Source organism: Carassius gibelio, chromosome B11, assembly GCF_023724105.1.
Source record: "Carassius gibelio isolate Cgi1373 ecotype wild population from Czech Republic chromosome B11, carGib1.2-hapl.c, whole genome shotgun sequence".
In the NCBI taxonomy this organism is placed as follows: Eukaryota; Metazoa; Chordata; class Actinopteri; order Cypriniformes; family Cyprinidae; genus Carassius; species Carassius gibelio.
Window position 1 is genome coordinate 22,028,742 of NC_068406.1, and position 25,856 is coordinate 22,054,597.

The 25,856-nt window shown below is 36.3% G+C and overlaps 3 protein-coding genes across 7 annotated transcripts; 1 reads left to right on the plus strand and 2 right to left on the minus strand.

Annotated features, from left to right (window-relative positions):
* The first annotated feature begins 914 nt into the window (after positions 1-914).
* Positions 915-9,393, plus strand: LOC127968183 (gamma-taxilin). Of its 4 annotated transcripts, none has more exons than XM_052569182.1 (9): positions 915-1,063; positions 2,124-2,331; positions 2,771-2,862; positions 3,569-3,739; positions 3,815-4,009; positions 4,810-4,929; positions 5,262-5,429; positions 5,855-5,950; positions 6,855-9,393. In XM_052569182.1, the coding sequence occupies exons 1-9, from the start codon at positions 1,016-1,018 to the stop codon at positions 7,146-7,148; spliced, it is 1,392 nt and encodes a 463-aa protein (XP_052425142.1). In that variant the 5' UTR covers positions 915-1,015; the 3' UTR covers positions 7,149-9,393. The 4 variants fall into 4 exon arrangements, with proteins under 4 accessions (XP_052425142.1, XP_052425143.1, XP_052425144.1 ...); XM_052569183.1 differs by lacking the exon at positions 915-1,063 and adding an exon at positions 1,112-1,336; XM_052569184.1 differs by lacking the exon at positions 915-1,063 and adding an exon at positions 1,794-1,952.
* Positions 9,394-11,475: 2,082 nt separating this feature from the next.
* On the minus strand, positions 11,476-18,779 carry LOC127968184 (histone-binding protein RBBP7-like). Of its 2 annotated transcripts, none has more exons than XM_052569188.1 (12): positions 18,611-18,779; positions 18,018-18,162; positions 17,794-17,939; positions 17,111-17,284; positions 15,711-15,826; positions 14,073-14,233; positions 13,402-13,528; positions 13,187-13,264; positions 13,002-13,078; positions 12,815-12,872; positions 12,065-12,175; positions 11,476-11,924 (listed from the first exon to the last, which is right to left on the minus strand). In XM_052569188.1, the coding sequence occupies exons 1-12, from the start codon at positions 18,624-18,626 to the stop codon at positions 11,856-11,858; spliced, it is 1,278 nt and encodes a 425-aa protein (XP_052425148.1). In that variant the 5' UTR covers positions 18,627-18,779; the 3' UTR covers positions 11,476-11,855. The 2 variants fall into 2 exon arrangements, with proteins under 2 accessions (XP_052425148.1, XP_052425146.1); XM_052569186.1 differs by having other exon boundaries at positions 17,111-17,287.
* Positions 18,780-20,774: 1,995 nt separating this feature from the next.
* LOC127967734 (AP-1 complex subunit sigma-2) lies at positions 20,775-24,292 on the minus strand. The gene is made up of 5 exons (XM_052568377.1): positions 24,122-24,292; positions 23,592-23,770; positions 22,237-22,345; positions 21,698-21,835; positions 20,775-21,596 (listed from the first exon to the last, which is right to left on the minus strand). The coding sequence occupies exons 1-5, from the start codon at positions 24,275-24,277 to the stop codon at positions 21,549-21,551; spliced, it is 630 nt and encodes a 209-aa protein (XP_052424337.1). The 5' UTR covers positions 24,278-24,292; the 3' UTR covers positions 20,775-21,548.
* Between the last annotated feature and the right edge of the window lie 1,564 nt (positions 24,293-25,856).

Here is a 25,856-nt window from a genome sequence, read left to right on the forward strand (position 1 = left end):
ATAAAAAATATGGTAATGTTACTGTAACTGTTTGGGTGCTGTGTTGTTTAAACATTGAACCACATTTGTCACACATAAATATTTTTCAAAGTACAAACAAGTAAAAATAAATAAATTATTATACATGAAGAAACATATGGTCATAAAATATGACTTAAGAAAATGTAATTATTGAGCATATAGTAAAATAAATCATTTAATCTGGAATAACATTATTATAAATATTAATAAAAAAAAGTATAATGATAATTTTCAATTCAAATTCCTTTGTAAATTCTGTGTATTTTATATATATAAAAGGTATATATATATATAAAATATCCTTAAATCAACTAGAAGAGGGTTTATTCAGAATGTTTTCATGTTTGTAAGTGGTTGGTTGCTGATATTGTTAAATAAAAATGTAGACAATTCAAATAGTGGGAAAAAATTTACTGCAATGTTTACAAAAACATTTGTTACTAGATTTAACAAAGTGACAAAAACATCTGCATTTGAAACTAGTCAGTAAACAATGCCAGAAAATATTAAGTGTTGCTTCCTTCCCAGCATTGTTAAGCAGAGGCGTCTTCAAAAGTGCATAAAATTAGTTTCCTTGAAAGCAAAGAAGGATTTCTCATCACCAGTGCCCAGATCAAACCAATTTAATGTAGTTTCCTGCATTTGCCTGAAATATTTTCTATATAGCTATGTATTTATTTATATACACACATAGACTGATAAAAGGATTGTTTTGACGTTGTTGTATTGAAAAGCTTGTTATGAAGTGTTTTGGCATTAATAAAAAAATAAAATAAAATTAAAAAATAATAAAAAAGGCTACCTGAAGAGTAGCGTGTGTGAGCACAGGTGTGCGATTTAATCCTAAAACAAGTGGAAATAAAACGACGTTTTAATTAATAGCAGAAATAGTGAATTTTTAAAGTTAAAAATAAAATTACAAAGGATCTGAATATATAATAAAATATGTTTGACTTGAGTTTTATTTGCGTTCTTGGCTCTGTTTCGTCACAATATGGCGACGCGCTCAGGCTCGAGACTCGAAAACACTGAAAACACACAGGTACTGTACCTCAACCTGCTCACTTTTGAACATTTATTTTGAATATAACATAATCTTTAACAAACCTAAAGCCACGGAAGGCTTGTTATACACCAACGAAGGGAATCTGTCGCCGTAAAGGCGTGTTATTTTCGAAGGAAGTAGCTTTAGCCCGCTAACCAACTTACAAGAGCACTTTTAACTCTCGTTATCCAAAGATCAAGACGACTAATATACACATCGGGATCTACAACTGCGACGTGTTTTGTTTTCAGAGCTGACATAAAAGAGAAAGTAAGGATTTTGAGATAGATTCAAGAGAATACATGTGGTAAATACACTTGTGTGTCTGTGTGCGTGTGTGTTGAAGAGTGTGAATTGGATTTAGCGAGTTAGCCTAATGTTTACAGCTTTATCACTTTACAAAATGTTTTTGGGCTTACAGTTTTATCTGAGCTGTGATATGCTTCATAAACAGCCGTTTTAAACTTTAAACCAGGGAAACTGATCAATATTAGGCTCATTTGGGGGTTTAATTGATCATATGATTAAACATAATAATTATTTTGCGATATATACGTCTGTCAGGAAACTAAGTACGCTTGGATACATATTTGAGTTATTCCATATTGATATGTTTGTAGAGTTAACTGTAATTGGTCAGTGCTGCTGCTGACGCATTTATTTTTGCACAGATTATTAGTTGACACGTGCTTTGAATTCGTTCATGTCTAACCTGTTTCGTCTCACTCGTTTGCTTGTGTTGATTTTAATGCAACTCTGACTGTGGCTTTAAACTGTGTGAACTTCGTTCCTAGACAGCATTTTAAACGTGTATTGTGCCCTAAAAGGCTACCTAGGTAGGGAGCTCACGCGGATTTGAGACACAGTCACTGCAGCACGTGGTCAGGTCTGTCTTTCCGTGAGTTTTCTGTGTTTGCAGTAAATATCTAGAACTAGAGCAGGTGTCGATGTATTGTTTATGATGCATGCCACTTTAATGCAGGTTGAAAACTACACAGACTCGGCTTGGATAACTTTAACTTGTCTCCTTTGATGGTTTTTGTGTTTGCATCGCCAGGGCATTGAAGTCATGGAGGAAATCATCGGGGTCTGTGGTCTAGAAGCCAGAGGACTTGTTGAAGGGAGCAGTTCACCTCCGGATGTTGAGACTGTGAGCTGTGAGGAGGAGAGAGGGGAGACGCCAGGAAGGGAGGACAGGACCCCTGACCCCCTCGATGGGGAGTCGGACCCTAATGCTGAGAAAACCAAGGACAAAAAAGCATTTGGTTAGTGTTCGCCATTCAAGGAATGTTTTGGGTTCAATATAAGAAATAAATACAGCCCTGTATTCAAGAGATATATAAATACAAAAAATGTTTATTCTGTCATAATTTACTCATGCTCAAGATGGTCCAAACCTGTATGAGTTTATTTTTTCCTTTGGCTGAACACAAAAGAAGATATTTTGAAGAATGTGGGTAACCAAACAGTTTCTGGTCCCCACTGACTTCCATTGTATTTTCTTCGACACTATAGAAGTCATCAGGGACCAAAAACCGGTTTAGGAATCAAGTTTGAAGATGAGTAAATAACAACAGAATTAAAAAAAAAAAAATTGTTTGAACAATTGCTTTATCTTTGAGTGTTTTTTTTAAGGTTGTGATTGGATGACTCTGTTGTCTACAACAAGATATTCTATGCATAATTCTTCTTTTGTTGTCATAGGCAAAGAGGTTTTGTTGCTGATGCAGGCGCTTCATACTTTAGCCACCCCAGAAGAAAAACTCGCTGCACTATGTAAGAAATATGCAGACCTGGTATGTATTTGAGGCTAGAGAAATTACATTGAAGAACAATTGATATTACACTTTATACTTAATGTCCTTGAAAGTTGGAAACTTTCTCCAATTGCAGTTTAACACGTAGAGAGCAGCACATCTAATTGTATTTTAATCGTGATCACATTCAATCTCTTGATTTCTCGTGATATTTGCCCACTGGTCATTGTATTGTCATTTGGCATTTTCGTTATTTTGCATTAGTAACGAGCCTCCACAAACTTTTAATTGATGAAGTCGCCAGATTTTAAATTCCCCCATAAAATCGATACATTTTCTGCCCAGTTGTTTACTTAATCAACACATTCACTGTAAATTATGGAAAAATATCATATATTGTCATAGCACTTGTGTATCGTTGCTCTTGTTGATTTTGATTGCTTCCATTGTCCTCATTTGTAAGTCGCTTTGGAAAAAAGCGTCTGCTATATGTAAATGGAGAAAACGCAGATCTAAAAAACACATAAGTTAGGGTTTAGCGATTCTACTCAAATGGGTGTAATACAGCCAGTTTGTGTTCATTTGCACAGTTTTCTGTGACTAAATCTGCAAGCAAACTATGTGAGTTGAAGTTCTTTTGATTCTTGCTTATGTGAAAGTGCAGTAATTTTGATGAAATGTAAAAAAAAAAAAAGAAAAAAAAAGTGCATTACTAAATACTAATGTGTTATTCTTCCTGGGACAGCTGGAGGAGAGTCGCAGCATGCAAAAGCAGGTGAAAGTGTTGCAGAAGAAGCAGAACCAGGTGCTTAAAGAGAAGATCCACCTGCAGAGCGAGCACAGCAAGGCCGTCCTGGCACGCAGCAAACTGGAGAGTCTATGCAGGGAACTTCAGCGCCATAACAAGACCTTAAAGGTAAAGCCACAACCGAGATTTGATTTGAAGATTCATATTGGCCTTAGTTTAAGCAGATAACTGTTGTGATGGCAGGAGGAGAATTCTCAGAGGTCCAGGGAGTATGAAGAGCAGCGCAAGGAGGCGACGCTGCACTTCCAGATGACACTCAACGAGATTGAGGCTCAGATGGAGCAGCACAACGTGCACAACAGCAAGCTGCGGCAGGAGAACGTAGAGCTGGCTGAGAAACTCAAGAAGCTCATCGAGCAGTACGAGCTCCGGGAGGAGGTGAGCCAACATCTGGCCAATAAGCAAACTTTTTCAGAGAATTGTGAGGTGCAGAGATTTAGTTGTTGTATACTCAGTAAACGTCAAGATTATATAAGATTTTTGTAGTCATGGCAGACGAGAATATTTCTGCTGTTTCATGACATCCTTTTACATTTTATTTGTTTAATTCTAAATGTGTTCATTGGGCACGCAGGGTATTTTTGCATTTGCAACCTCAAATGAAGCCATTTTGACTGATCACATGACTATGTATGTAGCATTCATACACTACGCGTTTGGAATAACTTGTATTCTGAATATAGTTTCAAATATGATATATCCCTGTGAAACAAAGTTGAATTTTCAGTTTCATTACTCCAGACTCAAGAAACATTTTATATTATTATAAATGTTGAAAACAGATGTGCTACTTCATTTATTTATTTATTTTTTTCATCAAATGTGCATTACACTGATCATAAGTTACTGTAAGGACATTTGTAATGTTATTAAATGCTGTTCATACAGCTTTCTAGTCATCAATTTATTATTCCTTAAGGATCATGTTACAATGTTGACTGGAGTAATGGCTGCTGCAAATTCAAAATCCTTGCCGTTGCATCAGAAAACATAAAAAATTTTAAAACTGGTAAAAAAAAAAAAAAAAGTTTATATTTATAAAATTAAATAAAAAGTATATATTTGTAATAACAGCAGCATAACACACAGAGAATTAGAAGTGAACAACACTGGAAGCAATTTTCCGATCAATTGCTCTTGTGAAGAATGCTGTGAACATGACATTTCTCTTTACCCAGCACATTGACAAGGTGTTCAAACACAAGGAACTGCAACAGCAGCTGGTGGACGCTAAACTCCAGAGGACGGCTGAGCTGATGCGAGAGGTGGACGAGAAACAGCACAGAGAAAGAGAGTTTGTGAGTATCCTTGCCATAATCCTAATCCCGTTTCTGAGCCTGTTACTAGTCCTGAAGGATTGGCACCTGCAACCAAGCAGATCTGTAGTATGTGGATTAAGCATTCACATTTATCCCAATGGAGTGGAAGATGCTTGCTGTTGTGAGATCTTCTGAAGTATGAGATTTGAAATCTGCCATCTTTGCTCATTGCCTCTCAGTTCTGCAGCCAGATTGATTTGAACCAATCATCTGTGCTGTAAATGTCATGTGACTAATAATCACTCCTGGAGCTGCAGCAAAAAATGATGTCACCAAAAAATTCAGAGAGTTGATCTGTGTTCTCTGTTCAGCTCCTGAAGGACGCGACCGAGTCCAGACATAAATGTGAGCTGATGAAGGAGCAGGAGCATCAGTTAAAGCAGCAGCTCACTCTGTACATGGACAAGTTTGAGGAGTTTCAGACCACCCTCGCCAAGAGCAACGAGGTCTTCACCACTTTCAGACAGGAGATGGAGAAAGTGAGTGTGCAGGAAGTGTGTTCAGCAGAAGTCTCTCGTTTTCACCAGCCTGCATTTATTTGATCCAAAATACAGTAATATTATGCAGCATTATTACAATTTAAAATAACCGTTTTCCATTTTAATACACTTTACATTTAGATTTAGTAGACACTTTTATCCAAGGCGACTTATAATGAAAACAATGGAAGCAATCGAAATCCCAAAAAAATGGAAGAGATGCGTTTTTAGCAGATTCTTGAAGATAGCTGAGGACAAAATAGCATCATGCTTATCTGTATGGATTTTATTGTTGTACTATGTCTGCATTTTCATCTTTATGTAATTCCAAATATACTGAAATGATCAATTCGGATTGGTTTAAAGACAAAGCCGAATGAATATGATCTTTTAGTTCTTATTTTTTATTTTCTGACGCCAATCAGATGACGAAGAAGATCAAGAAGCTTGAGAAGGAGACCACGCTATGGAGGACCAAATGGGAGACCAACAACCAGACTCTGCTGCAGATGGCAGAAGAGGTGAGAGGAATGATTCAGATTTCTAAATTCAAGTAGAACTGTGAGGAATTTTTGTTGTAGAGCAATGTACATTTACATAATAAGAGTGAAGAAAGGCACAACAGTGTTTTTAGATACTAAAATAGTTTTATTAATATATTAATCAGTCTTTTATTTTTAGATTCTGTTTTCATTTTAATTTTTGTTAAAGTTTTAGTATTTTAGTTTTAGTTTTAATAGATCAATTTAAACCATTAAAACTAGAAATCTATTATACAGCAAGCTGAAATAGGTTAATGTATTTTATTTAAAGTAACATCTTTTCCCCTACTGTAGCATGTATCATTAATCCTTAATAACGTTTGGTGAGTGTGTACAGTCAGCTCAGCTTTTGTTGAGGCATAGTTTAATATAAATGTGTCTTATAAATAAGAGATGGGTGAAGACATTGATATACACAGAGGTGGCGGTTTGGATATGTTTTTTAATGTTTTTAATGTCTCTTCTGATCACCAAGGCAGCATTTATTTGATCAAAAATACAGTAAGAACAGTGATCCTGTGAAATGCTTAGACTTGTTCTATTTTAATATATTTTAAAATGTAATTTATTCCTGTGATCATTCCTCCTTCTTCAGTGTCACATGATCCTTCAGAAATCATTCTGATATGCTGATGTGCCATTCAACAACATTTAAGATTATTATCATGTTGAAAATAGTTGTAAACTGTGATGCATTTTTTCAGAATTCAGCATTTATTTTAAAAGAAGTCGCATAATATTATAAATGTCTTCGCTGTCGCCTTTGATCAATTTTATGCATCCTTGTGGAATAAAAGTATTGTTTTCTTTAAAAAAAAAATCCTACTGACCTCAAACGTTGGAATATTTCAGTTTTCGAGTTGCTCTTCTTGTTTTCTCTTAGAAAACAGTGCGAGACAAGAATTACACAGGCCTCCAAGGGAAACTGGAGCGTCTGGAGAAGCTTTGCAGGGCCCTCCAGAGAGAACGCAATGACCTGAATCTAAAACTCCAGGCCCTTCAGGTCCCAGTGAAAGATCCGGAGGAAGAAGGTACAGGGCCTCCTGACCCTCAGCCGCAGGGGCTAAACCCAGAGATGGAGAGAGATTCAGAGGGTTTGGTTCCTCAAACAGAGAATCTCGGGCTTCAGCCGGAGGAAGAGGGCACCATATCATCCACACAACTCACTGACGACTGATCCTGGCCTTCTGCTGGCTTTCCTTTTCTTTCTTTTTGTGGAGGTATATATTTTTGTCTAGAAATTATCATTAAAAAAACTTGAGGAAAAGGCAGGACATTAGTGAAGATGCTAACTGCTCTATACGCTTTGTGGAAAGCACTTTTTACTCCCTGTTTTCTATCACATTCTATTTTCTTAGGAAATGTTCATGTGGTCCAAGACGGCCACCATGCAGATTTGTTTCGTACCTTGTTCTTTTTCCTTCCCCCTATTCTCTGCTCAACTGTGCTGTGCTTGTACGCTTTTCGTTCGTCTTGATTAAAATGTAGCTCTTCGCTCTGACCTTTAGAATCTGAATAAAATATTTTGGATGCATATAATGTTAAATATTGCCATTTTATAGTCAGCAAGCCATGCCAGCTCTGGATGACCAGATAACCTCGAGACTTGAGAAACAGGGCATATACATAAACCCACTCGACTACTCATTGGCACTTTGGTCCATGACAAGTCACACTTCTGTTGCTTTGAATGAAATGGACTTTGAAGGAAGATATATGTCTTCTAAATAGGAGAGGGGTCAAGACACCTCACCGCCTGCGAATGGTTTTCTAATAGAAATCTGATTAAGGGCTAGACGGCAGACGAATAGAGCGTCTTAACCAGCAGAAAAAAAAACATAATGCCTCTGATAAAATTCCACATGCATTTATATTTCATTAAAATTCACTTCTCAAGCCCTTTTATTTAAGAGACAGGGTAGTTGTTTTTGTTGAATCGGGGTTTCCAGGCCCCTCAACTGTTGGATTACATAACTGAACCTGATAAAACTGTAAAATCAGTCCCAAGTCAGTGCTTATTTTACCCAAATCATTGCAAAAATTAGGTGAGATGACCTTCGTTTGATTTGCTTTATTGCCTTGATGCTTGAGCTATTGTTTCAAAAAAAATGTTTTTATGGTATTTCATCCCAAAATATCATAATTTACTCATTCTCATGTCGGTCTGAACCTGTATGTCTTTCTTCTTCTGTGGAGCACAAAAGCAGATATCTCCTAGTTTTTGTCTGTGTGAAAGCTAGTGGGGTTCAAAACATTTGGCCCCTTTGACTTTCATAGTATGGAAAAATATTTTTTAAATCCCTTTTATGTCATACAGGTTTGGAGCAACCTGAACCTGAGTAAATGACAGAATTATCATTTTTGAGGTGAACTATTACTTTAAATGTAAAAAATATATATTATTTTATTTTTTTTCTAGAGGTTGCTTTATTTTTGCTCTTTAACTGGACAAAAAACTGACAAAAACTTTTCAAAGGGGCCTTGACATATTCGATACTGGATATGCTGAATGTGATTTCTCATTCTTTTTTTTCTTTTTTTTGGGACTTTGTAATGAACAAGAATAAAATGTCTATAATTCAGTGCTAAATTGTTCTGAAGAGCTGCAAACATTCTTAATACTGTTAATGTGAAACTGTCAAGAACTGAACTGATGAATGTAGAAGCTGCCAAATCCATGTCTAAACAAACGGCCTCAAAGCCCTGAAGATCTGGTTGTTATCAGGCTGCGGGGACACAGGGTCTAGAAACGCTCGCCTCCTCAGGTCCATGAAAACATCTGGCTCTGTTCATGTCCTGATCTGAACCTCTGACTCTGGCCAGTACATTCCTCAATGCTGAATCCAACGAAACGCCTCCAAGGTTTTCATTTAATGCGCACTATGATTGTCTTCTTTGATTAGCTTTACTAACATAGATCATGTTTTTTAATAAGTGCAGAAGGTCACGGTTTAGCTGTTCATTAGAAACATGGGCTGAATGTGTTTAAATGCGCCAAACAGAGTGGAAATCAGATCTTCACCAGCTTCAACTCTTTTTCTTTTAAAATTTTGGATAACAATGTTGATGTTTATGACATCTTAGCACTTGATTTCTTCAGATTTCCTCATAAGTTTCACCTCATTGTCATATTTTGTCTGAAAAAGTGTGCACTCGTTTTAATAAATACATCTGTAATTGGGGTCATGTTAATTCAAAATTTGTTGGTACTGTCATTTGTATCGCTACTGCTTTTTTTTGGCAATGCCCTGGTTTGATTCTCAGGTTATGCAAGAAATCTACCTCCTTTGGTAAGTCGTACTGTGAAAGATGCTCAAGAGAGCTTTTCTTTCTCCCTTGGCTCAGACCATGACCCCTCTGAGATTGTACAACGCTCTTGTAGTCTGTCTTGCTTTACAATAAAAACATTTTGTAGAATTTTCCTTACTGTGCTGTTCCTTGTTTCACTGCATCTTCACATGTCCAGATACAAAAAGACAATTTTTTTGGAGGGCCCGAAAAATTATGATTTTCACTGCATCTATTTCATAGAGACAATGTGGACAATCAGAAAAACACATGTCAGCTGTGTGATGGATGATAGTGCTGGATTAACATTTTTATTTTTTATACTGATGTGGATTCATAAATCTCACAAATCTTTTAGTCTGAGATGTTTTCTGTTGATGTGTTAACTTCACTGGAAATTATTTTAATCGCAATAAGCTTTGCTTTTAATATGGAACAAATACTCAGCTTTCAATTTTATTAAGAAATACAAATCGCAGTAGTGTTTCAGTTGAAGCGGAAACTGTTTATTTGGTCCACTTTACTACTAGTTATAGCAAGAAATAAACATGAATGAGCATCAGAATGTATGTTGAAAGAAACTGAACAACTTACTGAAATGTATCGCGTCTCATGTAATTGCTCCATGAGTGTTTACCCGTATTAAGACGTCTATAAAACAGCTTGTAAACATCATGTGAGATCAAGTTTTTCATTACAGCCACCATTTAAATGTCCATATTTCAACACTAAATTGTCGTATCAATTCTGTTATTATAAAAGCTGCCTTATGTGTAGTTTAAATTTGAACTGTTTTTATTTTAGTGTACACTATGAGATAAATTGGATTACTTAATACCATTTTATTTTTAAGTGCATTTAGACTTTTTGGTTTCCAATTTTAATTTTCAGTGCATCACTAATAAGAAGTACTATTTAATGAACTTTTAAAACTTTATACACTGAACAAAATTATAAATGCAACGCTTGTTTTTGCCCCCATTTTCATGAGCTGAACTTAAAGATCGAAGACTTTCTATGTTCACAAAAGGCCTATTTCTCTCAATTATTGCTCACAAATCTGTCTAAATCTGTGTTAGTGAGCACTTCTCCTTTGCCGAGATAATCCATCAACCTCACAGGAGAGGTATATCAAGATGCTGATTAGACAGGTGTGCCTTAACTGCTGCATCAATCGGTTTGCATAACCAAAGAATTTCTGCATAAACTGTCGGAAACCGTCTCAGGGAAGCTCATCTACATGCTGGTCATCCTCATCGGGGTCTCAACCTGTCTGCAATTCATCGTAGTGACCAACTTGAGTGGGCAAATGCTCACAATTCGATGGCGCCTGGCACTTTGGATAGGCGTTTTATTCACAGATGAATCCCGGTTTTCACTGTACAGGGCAGATAGCAGACATGCAGTTGTCTGGGTGAGCAGTTTGCTGATGTCAACATTGTGTATCAACTGGCTCATGGTGGTGGTGGGGTTATGGTTGGGGCAGTCATATGTTATGGACACCAACCACAGGTGCATTTTATTGATGGTATTTTGAATGCAGAGATACCGTAATGAGATCCTGAGGCCCATTGTTGTGCCATTCCTCCACGACCATCATCAGCATGATAATGCATGGCCACATGTTGCAAGGATCTGTACACAATTACTGGAAGCTGAAAACATCCCAGTTCTTGCATGGTCAGCATACTCACCAGATGTCACCCACTGAGCATGTTTGGGACGCTCTGGATCGGAGTATACGACAGCGTGTTCCAGCTCTTGCCTATATCCAGCAACTTCGCAGAGCCATTGAATGTGGACAGGCCACAGGCCACAATCAACATCCTGATCAACTCTATGCGAGACGGAGATATGTTGCACTGCATGAGGCAAATGGTGGTCACACCAGATAGTGACTGGTTTTCAGACCCCCCAATACAGTGCACATTTTAGAGTTGCCTTTTATTGTGGCCAGACTAAGGCACACCTGTGCAATAATCATGCGGTCTAATCAGTATCTTGATATACCAAACCTGTGAGGTGGATGGATTATCTTGGCAAAGGAGAAGTGCTCACTAACACAGATTTAGGAACAATATTTAAGAGAAACAGGCCTTTTGTGTACATAGAAAAAGCCATATATTTTTCATATCAGCTCATGAAAAATGGGGGCAAAAACAAAATTGTTGAGTTTATAATTTTGTTCAGTGTATAAGAGAAAGAGAAAAAAAATCTAACAGTTGAGCTGTACTTTATTTTCATAAGTGAAGTACAGGGAGTTATCAACAATTTAGGAATACAAAATCATTTTAAAAGTTATTACAAAAGATTTATTGAAAACTGACACCAGGTTTATGCACAAAAACTAAAACTGTGATAAGCCACACCAGGCCGTAACTTCTCAGAAGTGACTGAACAAGTGGTGCAGTCTTTTGCCAAACTTCTAAGGGGTAAACTTTTTAGAAAAGTGTCTACAGAAGGACCCTGTGATGGCTAAAGTATCTGGTATGTATGGAGTAGGAACTACGATTATGGAATTTACTGAATAATACTGCAAAGCAAAAGCTGAAGAGTAGGAATTCATGAAAGTGTTGTAGATCTTTAATGAGATCAATTATGACGCCTGCCCTTCCAGCTCTGATGCAGGGGTGTCCGGTTCTTCATCATTGTAGATGTTCTCAGCCTAGAAAAGAGACATTTAGTCTGAGATTATGACAAAGTCCTAATATCAGAGTTGATCAAAAACTACAAATCAAAAACTACTTTATTAGTGACTTTCATTACCAAAGGAAGGTAAATCTTTTATGTTTTCGCTGAACTTACCATCTGCCATACTTGCATAATGTTGTCCTCTGACACGGAACAGATTACCCAAGGGTCATTTGGGTTCCAGGAGAAATCAGAGATCTTAGCTGTGTGCCCACCATGAATGAACTACCGAAACATCAAAATTGTCCATACATTAGATGTCAGTAAAAAATAGGGTTAGAAATAGGGTAAAAAATAAGTCAGAAATATCAGTAGGGATGTTAAGCACTGGAACTTTGGTACTAACTTTCAACTTTGCTATTCATCAAAGGATTCTTTGTAAAAATATACTACAAATGTACAAAATTTTAGGCAGCAAAACATTTTTCAACATACATTGATAAAAATATATATATATATTTCTTGAGCAGCAAATCAGCATATTAGAGTAATTTCTGAAGGATCATGTGACACTGAAGACTGGAGAAATGTTAAAATTCAGCTTTGCATCACATGAATTAATTGCATTTTAAAATATTACAACAGAAAACAGTTCTTTTAAATTGAAACAATATTTCAAATTATTACTCTTTTCAATTTTTTTTAATCGAATAAATGCAGCCTTGGTAAGCAAGTCTAAAAGTCCTTTTTCATACAAAGAAAAATAAATTCATATATATATATATATATATTAATTGCCATACTAATATTCAACATTTTACATGAAATATTGTGAACTTAGCATGTCTTTGCTTTGGTATTGAAATAGTCATCAAGAGTAGCTGTATCTGTACGATTGTTTTCAGCAAGTCCTTCTTTACTCACCAGCAGCTCAGGTGGCCCGTCCTCTGCATCCTCCGCAGACTGCTCTTCTCCGATTTTACTAGAGGACATACATGTAACAATTCAATCAATATATGTTTAAGGCATCAGTGCATCTAAATATAGTTAGATGTTCACATTAACATCAGGAATGAAAATCAGCAGAATAAAGAAAGTAATGAAGTTATACCTTAGATCCCAAACATTGAGGCGTCTGTCTGTGCCACTGGAAGCCAGGATGGTCTCGTTATGTGGAGACCACTGGACCTGTCAAGTGCATCAAACATTATAACTGCAATAATCTGTTTACATTTTTCTTGGATTTAATATTGTTACACTGTCACAGAATCTTGAGTGTTATTCTTCGAGTGTTACCTGGAAGATTTCATCCTTGTGTGACTCAAAAGAGTGAAGCTTCAGCTTCAGGTTACGCAGATCCCACAATGCAACAGTCTAAAGCAAAAAACACACACATCAAACCAGTGAGCATCAATTCAGGCTTTAAGGGGTTCTCTTCTGCATGGGGAAGGATCTCCAAATCAAAACGTCTCACAGATGTGTGTGCATGTGTGATTATGCAGATCACAGACCTTGTCTGCCGAGCCAGTGGCCAGGATGAACTCGCTGTAGGAGTTGAAGGACAGGCAGTTGACTTCAGCTGTGTGGGCATCCACGGCATGACTAGGCTTTGAGGTGTTATTAGATCGTGTGTCCCAGCTGTTGTAGACAGACATTTCATAGTGTAATTCATCTCAACATAAAAAAGTCCTATAGACCATATGTGCTTCTCTCAGCTTATTAATCATGATTGTCTATGATAATGTGGCACCCATGCCACTCGACCTTATGCAAAATGTTCTAATGAGCTGAATCCACTGGCAAATAAGTATGCTGATGTGGCGAGTGAGGCCAGGTGTAGTGATTAGAGATGAGCTGCACCTGCGCCCCACCGCCGGTATCGAGTCCCACGTAGGAGATGGAAGGATATAAAACTGGAGCGACTATAGTGATGGACGAGAGAGGACCAGGTCTGGACCATATTTTATGTGTTTGCTTTTTATTTATGCGCACCAGTCGTCCGTGATGGGCTGGTGCCCTGTTTTGTGTTTATTTTGAATATTAAAGTTTCATTTTGATTGTGCGCCGGTTCCCGCCTCCTCCTTCCCGATGAGTAGGAAGTTTTATCATTACAGCTGAATTTAGATACATGTTTAACCATTAGTGTAGCCTTATTTCATAGATTCCTGCAGAGCTTACTCACATCATGAGTTTCTGGTCATCAGCCACAGAGCCGAACAGCGATTCATGTAGAAGGTGCCAGGACACGTCCTCCACAACAGCCGTGTGCCCTGTGAAGATGGTCTTGGCATCTACTATCTTCCCCTCCTTTGGGACAGCACTGATGTCCCATAGACAGATCGTCTAAAGTAGGGATGTAATGTTACGAACATTTCTTTTATTTTTTGTTTGCATGAATACTAAAACAGTAACATTTGACCAGATTTTAAAATGACAACAATCTAAAAGCATGTTCTGAAATCTTCAAATAAAGCTTTGAAAAAAACTTCATAAAAGGTAGACCTCACATTTCAGCCTTTAAATAAAAAAATTATAATCGATTAATCAATTATTGTATGTATCTTATCTGCTCCATAAACAACTCTAGATTACTTATCCAAATTGTTTAAATGTGTAGAATCCAACTAAGCTTGGTTTTCCATCAACCGGTTAAAATTTAAAGCAGGGCATGCAAATTGAGTCTGTTGGTCAGATAAAAACTGCACACAGGCTGAATGTAAATGTAACCTTTTATATCGACTCTGACACTAGGTGGCGCTTCTAGAACAGCAGATTTACAGCTGTTCCCCATAACCTCCGTGGACAAAGCAGCATTGCAATCAAGAACACTATTAGGTATTACATTGAGCAAAGAAAAATAAAAATGCCATCAAATTTCCTAAAGACAATCAGAACCTTCAGATGTAGATTCATATACTGTATTTTCCGGACTATAAGTCACACTTTTTTTTCATAGTTTGGCTTGTCCTGCGACTTATTTATCAAAATTAATTTGACATGAACCAAGAGAAAACATTACCGTCTACAGCCGCGAGAGGTCGCTCTATGCTGCCAGAGATGCTGCTCTGTGCTTCTGTAGTCTACACTGAGCAGCATATAGCGCCCCCTCGCGGCTGTAGATGGTAATGTTTTCTCTTGGTTTTTGGTTCTAAATAAATGCAACTTATAGTCCAGTGCGACTTATATATGTTTTTTTCCTCGTCATGACGTATTTTTGGACTGTTCCAACTTATACTCAGGTGCCACTTATAGTCCGAAAAATACGGTAATTGATTCTATATTCATTTGTATAATTCCCTTAGCAGTCTTTTATTTTTTGTTCCTGAAAACTGTGCTTTATGCTGGACAGTATATTTATCTATTCTCATTAATTCAAATTGCGGTAATCGAATACGGTTATAACGATAATTAAAATATGAAACAGTCATACTAACCATAGGGAATCTTATGATTTATCGTCAAACCAGTTATCGTTACATCCCTAATCTAAAGTTGAACAACGAATGATCTTACAACAAACAAGTTTCAAGTACAAAGGTTTATGATTGCAAACTAAAAAATTTTTTTTTTTTAAGTTAAATAATAAAATGCATATTTTATTTCAGCTAGTTAACAAGGCAACATTTATTATTTTCAATTAGTTTATCTTTTAGTATAATAACTAAAATGAAATAAAAAAATACATATCTAAAACTACTAAAAATGACAATACCGTTAATTAAATTATAAAATCGAATCATAAAATCTAATAATAAAAAAAAAATTATAATAGAATATCAGAGATTATTAAATGACACTGCTTTGAATAGAGATCACTCACATGGTCATCCGATGCACTAAGCAAGTTTCCACTCAGGTTGGCGTTCCAGGACAAACCGTACCCCTCCTTCTGATGCCCCCGCAGTCTCAGGTCTGGACTACACTCTCCACTGGGGTCTGCAAATGGACAAATTACCATTATTATTCAAAGCAAGCATCTTCATACATGATTAAAGATTGAGCTGCAACAAATCTGATTGTCAATTAATTGCATCAGTATGCCGTGTATGGAAACCAACCGCCATTCATGGCAGTTTTAAATGCATTACTTTGGACAAAAGGCATCTGAAAAATACCAGAGGCCTGAGACCGAGCTTCTGTGTTGAATCTCCATTGAGCTTCAGACTTCACTTTTGTCTTATGTACTACTTTGAACAGGCTTTAGAATTTAATATCTATATTTAAACCCTTTTACGCAATTTATGGCATAGTCCACATACCATTCACTATATTTGTTTTCATAACCCTCAATTGGGACATTTTTGAAGGACAATATTGTGCAGTAGTAGTAAATAAATTTAATAAAATAGAGATTAAATCACTGTACTTGGTTTAAATAAAATTAATCAGATATAAACAGATTAATTCATTTGTAAAATAATTGTTACATAATTTACATGGATTCTTTGGATAAACAATCTAAAAAAAACACTGGGTTTCATTTACTAAGAGTGTGTATGCATGAATTTTGGCCTAAAATCTCAGAATGTATTCATGAACAAATCATTATTCACCAATAACTTTTCTCCCCCCCCCCAAAAAAAAAGTGTCATCCTAAGAGTCATGTTAACCCTCGTGCGCTCCTCATTTGGGAGTCCCACTCATGGTCTTCACAGTCAAAAGTGAACGGACACCTGAAATATAACAAGTTAGGTAGGTACCATTCCGATGAAGCTGTGTTTTTTTTAATTCGAAACCTAAACTTCTCCAGTCAGAAATTATCAAAGACTGCAGAAGGGTTAAATATACTTATCTTAAATATATTTCACCTTATACCATCATAAAAGCTGTGTTATAGTGCGCACTAAGTGGTTACTCTGTATACATACACAGATACGCGCATGTACAGTTGCCTAATAAGAGGGCTGTATAAAAGGTGTTTAATGAGTTTGAACTGGTTTTGAGGACGGCAAACTTGCCATTGCTCAAGGATCTTGCATCTTTCAGACTAGAACGCATCTTTAGAGAGTGTTGGAGAGCTGTAAAGGAAAGGTTGTGCAGAAAGCCTGTATAAGGAGATGGTTTGGGCTTGCTTTATGCAAATGAATAAACTTGCGCACTTGGTCATTCAAATTCACTAACATTAGAACAAGGTTGAGAACCTTTTTAAGTGGCAATTTCTTCTGTGCGTAGAGGTACAAAATAATCAGTACAATTTATCAGTGACTGACACCCACAGACCTGGCTTGGATGGGTGTTTGGTGTAGTCAAACACCAGCACGTCCGAAGTGGGGGTCTTGGTGGCGATGATGCAGGGGTTTTGCGGCATGTATCTGGCTCGGTTCACTTCTCCTTCATGGTTGATCTTAATTTCAATCTCGATCTTTCCGCTCACCGACCCAAACCCTCCAAATTCTGAGAAAAATACAAGCATTAATGATGTCCAACATCTGGTATCTGTAATGGGTCAAGTTTATGAAATCATCAGTTTGTATCATTAAAATAAATACAAACACACAAAAAATAACACTTGATACATCTGGTTAATCTTTAAAAACACAAAGCCATTTTTCATGAAACCTGATTGGATGCATGTTACTTTCAATCTTTCAGATTAAAAAAAAAAAATATTACTTTGTATTTTCAAAGCTTTGGAATGACACGATGGCGAATATATTGTGTTTTTTTTTCCTTTTTCATTTAACATCCATCTAAATATATGCATAAGCATGATCCAGTCCACATTCATGAGGTTGTCGAAAATGAAACATATTCAAGAAACGATTTCCTCTCATTCATCAAGTGAATCTGGGTTTACCCCCAACGTCCTGATCATACCTGCTGAAGAAATAAACACATAAAATAAATTTTAGTATACTGGCTTCAACGTGAACAACATACTAAATTATCCGTTCAGTTCTTACCTCCTTTCTCACTGTCGTAGTGGGACGCGTCAAACTGAGCATCATCATTAGGGATCTGAACACTGGCGATAACCAAGTGGTTCTGCTCATCTGAAGTGTGTGTGCCCAACACCAGCCGATGAACCACGTAGTCCTTTCCCTCAGGCCTGCACAATGATATACAATAATTTTGAAGAGTCCCAGTCATGTGTTTCCAAAGATGGAAAGGCTAGTTATTGGATTACCTGTTCACATCAGGAAGCCACTGCACCGTCAAACTCGGCCACTCAAGTGCATGTGTCATGACTAGATCATACAGGAATGGTGTATTTTTCTTCCAGATCTTGTATTCCTCATTTATTACTCTCTCCTCCACTGCATCGTCGTACACTAAGAAGAGAAAACAGAAAGATAAATCCGTGGCAAATGAATCCAGATGAAAACATTGAGTGATTTAATACTCATTGAGTAGTAAAAAATGATTGTATTCTCATATAAATTAGCAGGAACTTTAGTGTAACACGATTAAGTTCCTCAAATAGTAACGTTAGTTACATCGCAACATATGAATGATGGACGGAAGTCAAGAACGACAAAATTTCATTTTGAAAAAAAAAATCCAGTAATCCAGTCAGTAGAATAATTTAATAACGCCAGTAACGCCAGATGAACCTAATTGAACCGTGAGTATTTGGTAAATACGGGCTTAGACTGTGACACTCATTCATTCTCATGACAATATGTGGGTCAAATCCATTAGCACATCAGGCTAAAGCTAACAAACTCTACCAAAACAAAAAAAAAATACTGCATGAAATTCACTACGCAAAAACCTTACCTTCTTTGTCTGCCATTTTTGGCGTGATTTCCCGCAAGGTAGCCACTTAATAAACTATGTGGTTTACAGCCAAAAAGCAGAATAAACAGCTTTGCGGGGTTCTACGCTCGCGACTCTTGTAACACCAGCTCCGAGCGCGCTCGAGCATTGAGCATGCGCATCGAGTGCGACGGTAAAGGTGACGTCACCTTCGTGCGCGCGTTGTATGATTGGTGTGAAATGTGTTGCCATTATTCGGAGTTTTCACGTTTTGTCAACCGGCGAAATGTGTAAATAATGTTTTAATATGACGGACAATAACTGTTGCTCGTTTCAGACGAACCACCAGAGCCGCAGGACTCGCACAGTCGGTTGGATGAGTGTGAAACTGCTTCTGTTATGCTCAGTTGTTGTATATTTGTGTTATTTTGTAGCTGTGTAGAAATCAGTAAGAAAACATAAAAAAAACTTTGCTATTTATAAATAACTCTTTATTTAATAATTTTTTTTAACGACGAGCTATTCTTAAATGAGAAAGAAGGAAAAGTAAACGAAGCTATTGCTAGAAAAGAAGCAGGTAACTTATAATAACTTGTAATTTGATTAGTTACTCTGTATTTACACAATTTATTTCATGTTATAATTTCCTTGCATACATACATATCTTATGTATATCTGTATATATATATAGAGAGAGAGAGAGAGAGATAGCTAAATATGTAAAAGTGTATCTAAATATTTAGAAAACATAATAGACTTAGATAAAACATTTAGATTTACCTTTAATACTTTATTGTAATATAGTCATAGTAACCAATACAAAAAATATTAAATTAAGTTATTAAAAATATTTAAGTCCAAAGTGTCCAAGTGTCCAAAAACAGTTCTGTCAAATGGAAGAGTCACAGGATGGAAAGCCAAAGCCCAGAAATCTCTGACCGAATGAATGCACATCACCACAAACACTCTAAAAAGAGCAAGAAGAAAAAGGGCAAAAAGAAACACAAAAGAAAGATGAATAAATGAATAAATAAAAAGAGCTGTGTCCAGCTGTGGCGTCCAGCACAGGTTCACCAGCAGATGGAGTAGAGACCACAGATTTGGAGGGCTGTCCATTGTGAGGAAATCCATTGTGCACTTACAGATGCTACTAAATCTGATGGCATCACACAGTCTGGATAGATTATATTAAAATACATAAACTGTTTCTGATGTCTTAAAGCTGCTGTTTTAAATGCCTAGTTTTCCTTATTTTAGTTTTCCTAGTTTACTGATGAAAACTTTTCCTGTATATTTGTAATTAAATCTAATCTTTTCTGAAAGTGTTGGTGATAGAAATGACATTTTGTTTGTTTTCAGTGAGAGATTCCATGACATCACGTGGGTAAGCAGATCTTAGGGATCATTTTATTTAAGGTTGTGACAACAAAAGTAAGCAGTAGAAATATCTTAAGCAGATGAAATGATTGGAGAGGTCTTGCATTAATCACCAGAGAGAATATATTGTGTATATATAATTTTATTCATTTTTCCCCCATTAATAGTTTTATGTACTTACTTTTTTTTTAAATAAAAAAAATGCTGGCAAATATTCCTTAAAAATAATGTTGTAATAATAGTAGTAGTAATATATATTTCTGTTACAGTTTCTACTTGTTAATAATATGTAAATAATGTTTTGCAGCATAATATTCACACACTAGTTATAATTTAAGTATACTGACCCTCTATTGATTTATTAATTAAAAATTCTGTGGCATTCCACATTGTACAGCAAATTCCGTTATGACTGGATTCAGTGATTCCCTCTGCGTTTTCCGCATTGCAGAAATCATAGAGCCCTGTTAAAAACTCACCCTCAAGTTGTTCCAAATATGTATGAGTTTTTTTTTTCTTCTGTTATACATAGAAGATATATTGAAGAATGTTGGTGACCAGTTGTTGGTCCCTTCTGACTTTCATAGTATGTAAAAAACACTGTTAAAGTCAGTAGGGACCAGAAACTTTGGTTACCACCCTTTTCCAAAATATCTTCTTTTATGCTCAACACAAAAAAGAAATTCATACAGGTTTGGAACAACCTTTCATTTTTGGGTGAACTATCCCTTTAAGATACATTTGATGATGAGTATACGCATCAAGTATTTTTACTAGTAAAAGATCATTAAATAATTGCACAACATGCTGCAATATCTGACTTTATTCTTTTGTTTTGATGAAGCTTCAAAAGACATCTTCAAAAGTAAGTCAGAAAATCAAAGTCCAATATGACAGCATACGAAGATGATTTAAAGGAAAAAGGCATGAGGGTGATGGAAAAGATTCTTTGGCATTGGAAATGAAACCGTTGGCTGTTTAATGGTATATGCCTGAATCAATTAAGTGTTTACAGGAACAAATCATTACAGTGTTTCTGGTCAAGACTTAACTAATACTGACCTTTACTTGTGCCATAATACAATCTATGAATTTATGCCCAAAAATGTTGAAAGTTGAGTTACAATATCTATCTCTCCCTTGTCTTGAACAGTGACAACCCACTGACTCGGATCTACTGAGAGTTGCATAAGATACTGGCAACAGTGTGAGCTGGAAATTAGTGTTTTAAGGCAGCTGAAGGTGAGAGGTAATGCTTAATATCTACAGATAAGATGTTGTGTGGGGATGTTGACTCTAAACTTCGCTACACATGTACCGATCCATACCTGAATCCAAACAGCCGAACACTATAGGAAATTTGCATAACTAGTAAGATAGTGTGGCATGAACATTTCAACATGCTTGATTCCCTCAGATATTTGGCAGCAGAAATACAAGTGTCAATATTTAACTGTTTATGCAGTAAGTACTGATCACTACTTTTGCCTGCAAGCTAACCTAAATACAAATGTAGAGAAAATGCCCACAGAAAAAAAAGGAAGATGTGTGTTAGTGTTTGGGTAGGATGAGTTCTCATAATTTATGTCAGTCCAATCTCCTCCAGAACACTACGTGGTGTCTCTGCTTCCTGAAAGAGGTAAGAATAAGAGAAAATTCATTCAACAACTTAGAAAAGGCTCAATTGTCACTCTGTATATTACAAAAACAAGCAATGTGTATGTTCTTCACCTCTTGCAGCATGTCAGCCTGCTCTATGGCCTTCAGAACGTTCTTCTTCGATGTCTCCTGGGCTTCACCGCCCAGTATGAACTCATCCAGAATGTAATAGGCTTTCTCAAAGTTGAAGATAATGTCCAGTTCACACACCTGGTGTTCAAAACACACACAGAGTTGCACAATGAGTTATTGCTGGTAAATAGAGCAACAAATCTGGTCATCGGTTTAATATGATAATGCAAAATAATGGTTAATCACGACTTTTAAAAAAAATCTAGTTATTATTCATCTAAAGTTAATAATGATTATTTGGGTCAAAACTATAATCATGACTATTAATAACAGTTACTGTCATTCAGACAATTAGATGCTTAATAAATCGAGAGAAGAAGATATTTAAATTATGATTCATCATGCAGCACTACTTTATGGTGAATTTTTTGTTTTTGTATGAGGGATCAATATGAGGACGAGTAATTGGAGAGAGATGCAATTTTTCTTGAGGTTAAAAAGCAAATGCTGACAAAAACACTGAATATTTTGACACTCACACTGCCAAAATATTTGTCCAGCAGCTCCACATATCTGTGGATGATCTCGAGGGTTATCAGCTCATTCTCCTGGTCCTCCACAGCACAGCAAAAGTACAGGCTGGCATATCTGAAATGCAAAATAAGCTCAGCACATAAATTCAAACAGTACAAAGAAAGTGAAATGCTTTTGTCTGTTCCTCTCTGTTTGGCCGCAGTGTAAAGCTACCCAGTACAAACCATTAAAAACAATATAATTTTGTCCTGAGCAATCATTCTCATCTACCGTGATGAAAATATATAACGCAATATGACTGTGATTAATGTAGCACTGGGCAATATAATAAACCAAAAGTTGAGAACTAACAGTAAAAACTTACATTAGTATCAAATAAAAAAAATTAAAAAAAACTCAACCATACTTAAATACAACATTACAGGTTCATTTATTTATTTTTAATATTTCATTTTAAACCAAGGTTGTTAATGGTATATGCATATAACTACTTATAACTGCTATTATGCATATATATATATATATATATCATATTTTTCGTACTATAAGTCGCACCTAAGTATAAGTCGCATCAGTCCAAAAATGCGTCATGAAGAGGAAAAAAAACATATAAGACGCATTTATTTAGAACCAAGAGAAAAATTACCGTCTACAGCCGCGAGAGGGCGCTCTATGTCTTCAGTGTAGACTACAGGAGCACTGAGCAGCATAGAGCGCCCCCTCGCAGCTGTAGATAATGTTTTCTATTGGATTATTACGATTCATGTCAAATTAATTTTTATAAATAAATCGCACCTGACTATAAGTCACAGGACCAGCCAAACTATGAAAAAAGTACGACTTTTAGTCTGAAAAATAGATATATATATTTGCATCATGGTTCATTGGATTGTGATGTGTTTTTGTTGTTGTTGTTGTTTCTCACTGAAGCTGTTAAATACAGTTTTGTCTGATTTTCATATTTATTTAATTATTTATTTATTTTTTTATTTTTTTTGCTTCAAATCCAAAAGTTAAACTTTAGTTATTAGGCTAATTAAATATTTATCATTCTTGTCATTTTAATTGTTGAATACCATAGAGAAGGTCAAGAGCTCTACTGTGGGATGGACCATGTTTACCATTTTAAGAGGGTGATGCAAACAATAAAGGTTTAGCTACTAGGCTACTACTTTTCTTACTAGGTTAGTCAGATCACAGTTTATCAGACATATTTATCACAAAAATAGGTTTTTGTTCCAATAATGCTTTTTTTTAAGTCAGGGAACACCCAAGTCAATCATGTTCATGGAAAGTATCCAATACAGTGGAGCTATAGTTCCTTCCATGCAGTCCACAACATTCAGCATGGTTTTCTAACCTTTTGTAAACTATTTTCAGATCCCTCCATTCCAGGAAGCTGCACATCTTGGGTTTGCGTGCCAGCACTATCTGAATGACCTCCCGGGAGATCTTCTTCTTCTGTGTGTCTGACAGAGCCACGTACCATTTCTGAAGCCGCAGCTTTCCCTGTCTGCTGAAGAGCAGCATAAACTGCATCTGAAAAAAGAGCGAGAAACAGAGACTCAACCGTGTTTGTGCATCATCATATGTGTCTAGTCAAGTCAAACCAAAATAGTGCTCAGCAATTCCAATCATACAGCCTGGAAACGTTCGTCATGTAGGCAATTTAAAAGCTGTAAATTGATATGTTTCATAACCAAAGAGAAGCGTTTTGTCTTTTTGGATGAACTGCTTATGTTTTTTACAACAAAGCGGAAGGATCGTGTTCGCAAGAAGCCTGCGGCCGTGTAAATGAAAAACATATGAACCATCCACGAGTATTTGCTCCAGCAAGTCTACATAACCCTTTAGAGTCCATAAATGCGTAAAATTAAAAGTCGCTTTTACCTTAAAGTTTATATTAGAAGCTATTCCGTGAGCATGGGCTTTGCGTCTGATGGCAGTAAACGCAGATGTGAAGAATCCCGTTACATGGACGCATCGCCCTTTTGCTAAATTCCCGGATTCCTGGAATACTGTCCTCTCATTGGCTCCGATTCTCATCGATGACACTCTCTATTGGTCCAGAGCCGAACAGGATGGGTGAAGCTCCTAGACGACAAAAAATAAATAAATATATTAGTGCTGTCAAACGATTAATTGCATCCTAAATAAAAGTTACATTATATATGTGTGTGTTCTGTATATATACAAATACACATACAGTAGCCTATATATTTTGAAAATATTTACATATATTTATATTCATATGATTTATGTGTATGTATGACATGTACAACAAAAACATACAAGTCGCATTTATTTAGAACCAAGAGAAAACATTACCAGCGCCCTCTCGCGGCTGTAGACGGTAATGTTCTCTCTTGGTTTATTTCTCTCGATTCATGTCAAATTAATTTTGATAAATAAGTCGCACCTGACTATAAGTCGAAGGACCAGCCAAACTATGAAAAAAGTGTGACTTATAGTCCGGAAAATACGGTATATATATTTGCATCATGCTTCATTGGATTGTGATGTGTTTTTTTTTTTTTGTTGTTGTTGTTGTTTTCTCTCGGAAGCTGTTAAATACAGTTTTGACTGATTTTCAATTTAATAGTTTTTTTTTGCTTCAAATCCAAAAGTTAAAATTGAGTTATTAGGCTAATTAAATATTTATCATTCTTGTCATTTTAAAAAGATTTTTATGTTTTCAAAGAAGTCTCATGTGCTTACCAAGACTGCGTTTAATTGATAAAAAAAATACAGTAGGCCTAAAATTGTGTCATTTTTTTGCAATGTAAATTTTTTTCCCCTAAATGAATATGTTCTAAGTAACATATAGGTATGTTTTGAAGATGGTATGCTGGTTTATGCTGGTCCTTTGCTGGTTTATGCTGGCTCTTTGCTGGTTTATGCTGGCTCTTTGCTGGTTAACGCTGGCTCTTTGCTGGTTAATGCTGGTCCATTGCTGGTTTATGCTGGCTCTTTGATGGTTTATGCTGGTCCTTTGCTGGTTTATGCTGGCTCTTTGCTGGTTTATGCTGGCTCTTTGCTGGTTAACGCTGGCTCTTTGCTGGTTAATGCTGGTCCATTGCTGGTTTATGCTGGCTCTTTGATGGTTTATGCTGGTCCTTTGCTGGTTTATGCTGGCTCTTTGATGGTTAATGATGGTCCTTTGCTGGTTTAAGATGGTTCTTTGCCGGTTTATGCAGTTTTTGCTAGTTTATGCTGGTTTATGCAGGTCTTTTGCTGGTTCATGCTGGTTCTTTGCTGGTTTATGCTGGCTCTTTGCTGGTTTATGCTGGCTCTTTGCTGGTTTATGCTGGTTATTTGATGGTCATTTGCTGGTTTATGCTGGCTCTTTGCTGGTTTATGCTGGTATTACAAAGTATTAGTTAGCATTTTAGAAACTCTTCTAAACATACTTGCATGGCATGCAATATTAGAAATATCATTCTCAGATTTTAAACAGAACATGGTCAAACATGTGGGTACATTCGATTTCTGAGCATTGGGTTCATTGGCTTCACTGGTTATCTAAAATAATCACAAATTATTTGTTATGTATGAAACTCTGGCTAAAAGTGTTTATCAGTGGAAAAAGAGCCCAATAAATATTTGATTATTTCTATTTAAGTTT

Excerpts from the sequence above, each read along its gene's own strand:
- LOC127968183 (XM_052569182.1), top strand. The coding sequence starts at position 1,016 with ATGGCGACGCGCTCAGGCTCGAGACTCGAAAACACTGAAAACACACAG. Across the intron at positions 4,010-4,809 it reads AGTACGAGCTCCGGGAGGAG|CACATTGACAAGGTGTTCAA; the intron begins GTGAGCCAACAT and ends CTCTTTACCCAG. Across the intron at positions 5,430-5,854 it reads TCAGACAGGAGATGGAGAAA|ATGACGAAGAAGATCAAGAA; the intron begins GTGAGTGTGCAG and ends GACGCCAATCAG.
- LOC127968184 (XM_052569186.1), bottom strand. Across the intron at positions 17,288-17,793 it reads CTACGACAGTGAGAAAGGAG|CAGAATTTGGAGGGTTTGGG; the intron begins GTAAGAACTGAA and ends TTGTATTTTTCT. Across the intron at positions 12,176-12,814 it reads ACGGGCCACCTGAGCTGCTG|TTCATTCATGGTGGGCACAC; the intron begins GTGAGTAAAGAA and ends ATGTTTCGGTAG.
- LOC127967734 (XM_052568377.1), bottom strand. The coding sequence starts at position 24,277 with ATGAGAATCGGAGCCAATGAGAGGACAGTATTCCAGGAATCCGGGAAT. Across the intron at positions 23,771-24,121 it reads CTTCTAATATAAACTTTAAG|ATGCAGTTTATGCTGCTCTT; the intron begins GTAAAAGCGACT and ends CTCTTTTTTCAG. Across the intron at positions 22,346-23,591 it reads CTGAAAATAGTTTACAAAAG|ATATGCCAGCCTGTACTTTT; the intron begins GTTAGAAAACCA and ends TTTGCATTTCAG.